The sequence below is a fragment of the Aegilops tauschii genome, chromosome 5, assembly GCF_002575655.3.
Source record: "Aegilops tauschii subsp. strangulata cultivar AL8/78 chromosome 5, Aet v6.0, whole genome shotgun sequence".
Taxonomy (NCBI): Eukaryota; Viridiplantae; Streptophyta; class Magnoliopsida; order Poales; family Poaceae; genus Aegilops; species Aegilops tauschii.
In genome coordinates, this window is record NC_053039.3 from 451,502,421 (window position 1) to 451,507,362 (window position 4,942).

Below are 4,942 nucleotides of genomic sequence, written 5' to 3' on the forward strand. Positions count from 1 at the left end.
AAAGGAAAAGGCTAACAAAAATGCAGCAAAAAAACTGTGCAACGAGATTTGAAGCAACACATAACGCCAAGGCAGTCTGGCGCAAGACACGAGGAAGATCCACCTGTGGACGCTGATCCCGAGAGATCCAGCGGCAATCATGCTCTCGGGATCCCAGGCGGATCTGCCTACTCCACCAACCGCAGGATCCACGGGTGGCCCGTCTGCGTCCGACACGCGGGCTGTCTCCACCGAGCGGTCGGGCGGGACCGGACCTGGCGCGTCCCCCCGCGCCAACTGGCGCTCGTCGACTGGGTCGCCCGCGCTGGGACCGGATCTGTCGTTGTCTCGGGCGCGGGATCCCACACCGGATGGCACGACAGCCGAGGTTGATTCTCAGGCAAACAAAAAGGAATTTATCAACTTTTTTTCTTATTGTTGAATAATGCCAAATCAAATCAAAAAAATATGCAAAAGTAAAAAGGAAATGAATTACTCTTCCATGGAAGAAAAGAATGAACACAACAGCAAAAAACATTAAGGTAGAGCAAATGAAGGGAAGCAAAAATTTATTGGTACGAAACGTATAGTCTGACTGCATTACACATACACAAGTATGTGTGAGCGACCAAAAATCCACACAAAATCCATGGTATCGTGCTTATTACATGAATGATAGAAAATCAAAGTTGTCCATGCCGGGAAACGTGCTTCCGGACTTAAAACAAACGACTGAAACTAGAATCTTGAATCATGTATGATGTCTTCACGCCTTGCTTTTCTTTGCGATGTCGCGGATTTTGTTCTTCACACATTCGAGCGTGTTGGTAGGTGAGAGAACCAACTCGGCGATGAGACGCCTTCTCCTTGCATTAACCGTGCCCTGCAATTTTTAGAACAAGGTTTAATGAATAGAAGTTGGTATTATACGATAATTGTACAAGTGTACGAGCAGAGAGGAGAAATTACCTGGGTAAAATCGGCGGTCCATCGATCCCCGTCCCAATGCTCCATAACTTCAATCACAAAAAGGCCACAAGAGTTCCTAATATATATGCAAACATTAGTCACCGTGCACACGAACATGTCTTTCGTAAGTAGAAAATGATGAACCATAACTCACCCGTCCTCTTGTAGTGGCATGTCGATCTGAGGTATGATAGGCCACTTAGTGACGTCTGGATATTTGCCAGGTGTAATACGGTTTGCCTCTTCCATATCAATTGCTATTGCTAGTCGCTATTTTAAAGAAAGTAGTAGTGAGAAACCTATGACATTTCATATGAAGAATGCTCAATGTCGGGGAGAGTACCAGTGCTTTCACAGTGTCGAGAGAGAACTCGAGAGGATAGAGCGAATCAAAAACTCGGAATTCTTTCTTGCGGTTGTGCATCACCACGGTGATCCAATGTGTATTGCCGACGTTCAACGGGATAAACGACTGAAATGTGGAACACATTTGTAATCAGATGCAATTATGCTTGTTGAAATGAGTGTTAATGAACTAGTAAAACATATCGTACCTTATCACGGACGGTATACTCGTGCAGAACCCTACGTACTGCTCCAGCTCTGCTCAGCGCACTATCCATGTTGTATTTCGACGGTTTAGGGTTGTCTCGTGCCTTAGCACGATCAACAAGGTATTTGGACCTCCAGGCTGGACAGAGGTGCCGATCATGACCAACGCGCAGAGCCAAATGTGTCTGATAAGCATCGATAATCTGCGTAAAATAATAGAACATTTTATTTTCATAGGTGACACCTAGATTATGCACTTAAATAGCAGGACATGGTAATAGATCTTACGTCATCCGCCAGCCATGTATGCTCAAGTACCGGTCGTATACTCTCCACAGTCACAGAGGTGCCACGTTCATTGTAGTAAACTCTTTTTGTCATATTCTTCTCAGACCGAGCAGCTGCCTCCACAAACGCAACAGCAGCATCGATGAGTTCCGGTGTCAAATCGTCCTTAACAGAGCCTTCCATGTCATTGTCACTAAACAGAGCTGCATGATAAATTACGAACGTCACGAACGGTGAGTACATGAAATGGTAGTAAATTAAGCACTAAGATAGCTACTAACGGTACCTCTAGTTGCGGTAGTGTTGCCGGATGGCTTAGTACCACGAGCGCTTCGCTTGCCGGGCTTGTCAAGTTTAAAGGGGGATTCAAATTTCTTGGGAACAGTCCGTCGGCGCTTCCCGGATATAACATCGTCTTCTTTTGCGGTTGCTGCAGACTTTTTCCCCTTGGTCTTACCCACCATCCTGTCGATAGAACTTGTAGAAATGTCAATGTCGGACAATTCTGCTCGAGGAGAATTACCTACAATCCAAGGGTTCTCCGGTGTTGCGCCGCACTCATCAGTAGGTTTTGTTGTCTTGTCAACATTTAACTTGGCAGGTGTTTTCTAGTTAACAAAAAAAATAATGTGATAGGTTCAGTTAACGAAAATGAAGATGCATAATTGAGATAAATGAAGACAAATAAATGAAAACATACTTCCTCATCATCGTTGTTCTGGTTTACAACAGGCTCGTCAGGCTGTGTCAAATCAATCACCGGCTCTAGACCGTCAGAGTCATCCTTGTACACGAATTCTTTTTTTTCTGGCGGACCATTCTCAAAGGAATCCACTTCTAGGTCGGCATCGTTGTTGCCGGAAGCCGCAGCAGCCGCTGGCTTGTACATCACACCATTTTGGTTCAACTTCTCTAACAATCTCTGCATTACATAAAAAATATTAATTAATGTCGGCACGGTTTTGCAACTTCAAAAATGTTGTAAACATAGAATTAAGGCTGTGTCACCTCGGCTACTTGTTCTGGTATCTCCTTCATTTGGCTGCGTATGTAATCCATACACCGCTTCATGATGAGGTTCATCATCTCGTCCGCGTTTGAGGCTAACTTGGACTTCTTTGCCGCACCAACGGCGGGCTTCATTTTTGGCTTTTCTGGTTCGGGTACTTTGCGCTCCTGCGCCCTATACTCCTTGGTTATGTTGTCTTCAATCTGCATGTGAAATACAAGTATATGTGATCAATAAAAATATTAATACAACTAATTATGTTATATAAAAGTTAAGAAGTACCCAACGTAATGAATTACCTTGATGTTACCACGGCCACGGCCTTGGTCATAATCAAACTTGTCTCTCCTTGAGGCTGCAGCTTCAGTCCAATTCCTCATTAGAGGTTCCATGGACAAGCTAGGATTGAATGCGCATTCACCTTCCAGAGGCTGAACCTTCTCCCAGTACAGGTACTGCATGAATATGAAAAATTACAATTAGTACTATACAGCAGGTAAATTAGCAATCATATTTTTTTTTTTGCAATGGTACAAGTCTGAAAGGTGTACCTGCAGGAGAGCTAAGTTCCCTCTCGGCCATTGGCGGAGGTGTTTGCCTTTCCTCACGTTGCGAAGGCAGTCCAGCAGAACTGGGAGGGTGAATGCATTCCAATTAATCTTGGATATACGCTTCACATCGTCCACCAATGCGTAATATTGCTTTGGTATAGTCTTGCTCGACATGGGAGCAAGAACTGTTCCAAGCAACACGAGGACAACTCTCCGAAGGAAATAGTCGTCGGCAGATTTATTTTTTGTGATGTCCACAATCAGATCATCGATGACTATGTTACCTGTGGTCTTGCTCAGGAATTGAGGCGGCACTCGATCTTTAACATCCTCACCTTCCTCACCGAGAATACCTTCTGCCGACAGTCCGTGGTTCTCTAAGGCCAAGATGCACTCAACATCCACGGCACCGAGAGACACTTCGCCAACCAAGTCTTGTACAATGAATCTGCCCTTGCTAGGATCAAATATCTCAACCATGTACCGGATCAACAGTGTATGCATCTTCAGCGAAGGTATCTGAAGCATGCTACGGAGTGGTGTTTCGGCAAGTGCGGCCCGTTGACCGGAAGATATACCGGCAATAAGTTTGCACCATTTTTCTACAGCGCAAACAATTTCTCCGTTGAGTTCATCCATCCTGTTAAAAAATATACTTGGTTATAGTACCATAAATTATGTAATCAACTTTTTTCCTAACATATTGTTGCATAAAACATAATAATGGAATACACTATCCCATAGTAGATAGAAAACTATACAACATAATTTATTCATACTGAAACATTCAGCAGAGACACGTGCAGCACATAAAATGACAGTTTAACAAGTACTTATTTAACCAATTAGTTTCATAATAAAAAGCAATCGGTACTGGAACATGCATCGGTGACAGGATGGATGGATTAAAAAACAATAATTTATCTAATAATTTATTTTCATATGGTACTGTACAAATAGATATAAGAATCGGTGACAGTGCCTAATTAACAGTAAATTGAAAAGAAAAAAACGAAATTATGCATACTGGAACATGCATCAAACAAACGTGCATCACATACAATATTAGTCGGCGTCTCATAGTTGCAACATGCATGTCTTAGGGCATTGCTATAACTTAAAGTGACTATGCTATAACTAACACTGATAAAAAAAATTGTTGTTTATTCATAAATCCAACCTACAAGTGAAAGACAACAAACAACATGCAGAAACTAATTTGCAATCGTAGGGCTATCTAATCAAACACACGCACAAACAAATCTAGTGTCATAGGCCTATCTAATCTAATACACGCACAAACAAAAAACATCTACTCCAACAGATGTAATGCGAAGATTATGCGCTAATTAATCTTAGTCCTATCGAATCTAACACACGCACAAAGAAAAGCATCATGGATGCGGTACGGTTGCCAACATACTGGATCGCTCGATGAAGATGGAAGTTCTCGGCGTTGTAATGTGGACGCAGTTCGTCCACGACGGCAAGCACGCGCTGACGACCTGGATGTTCTCGACGATCTTGCTGGGGTTGGGCCGATGCTAGGGACGCAGCTGTCGTGGACTCGGCGGTAGGAGCCGTCGTAGACGAC

General features: G+C 43.4%; 1 protein-coding gene across 1 annotated transcript; it reads right to left on the reverse strand.

Annotated features, from left to right (window-relative positions):
- Nucleotides 1-745: 745 nt before the first annotated feature.
- Nucleotides 746-3,828, reverse strand: LOC123495624 (uncharacterized). Its single transcript, XM_073499292.1, has 11 exons — nucleotides 3,349-3,828; nucleotides 3,097-3,252; nucleotides 2,797-3,000; nucleotides 2,489-2,710; nucleotides 2,111-2,396; nucleotides 1,819-1,991; nucleotides 1,503-1,703; nucleotides 1,292-1,420; nucleotides 1,103-1,218; nucleotides 949-1,024; nucleotides 746-862 (listed from the first exon to the last, which is right to left on the reverse strand). Exons 1-11 carry the CDS (start codon nucleotides 3,826-3,828, stop codon nucleotides 746-748), a joined length of 2,160 nt encoding a protein of 719 aa, XP_073355393.1.
- Between the last annotated feature and the right edge of the window lie 1,114 nt (nucleotides 3,829-4,942).

Bases quoted from the DNA above. Each gene is read 5' to 3' on its own strand.
- LOC123495624 (XM_073499292.1), bottom strand. From the start codon at position 3,828: ATGGTTGAGATATTTGATCCTAGCAAGGGCAGATTCATTGTACAAGAC. The intron at 3,001-3,096 runs GTAATTCATTAC...TTTCACATGCAG, and splicing joins GTGGCCGTGGTAACATCAAG to ATTGAAGACAACATAACCAA. The intron at 1,025-1,102 runs GTGAGTTATGGT...CATATATATTAG, and splicing joins ATGCCACTACAAGAGGACGG to GAACTCTTGTGGCCTTTTTG.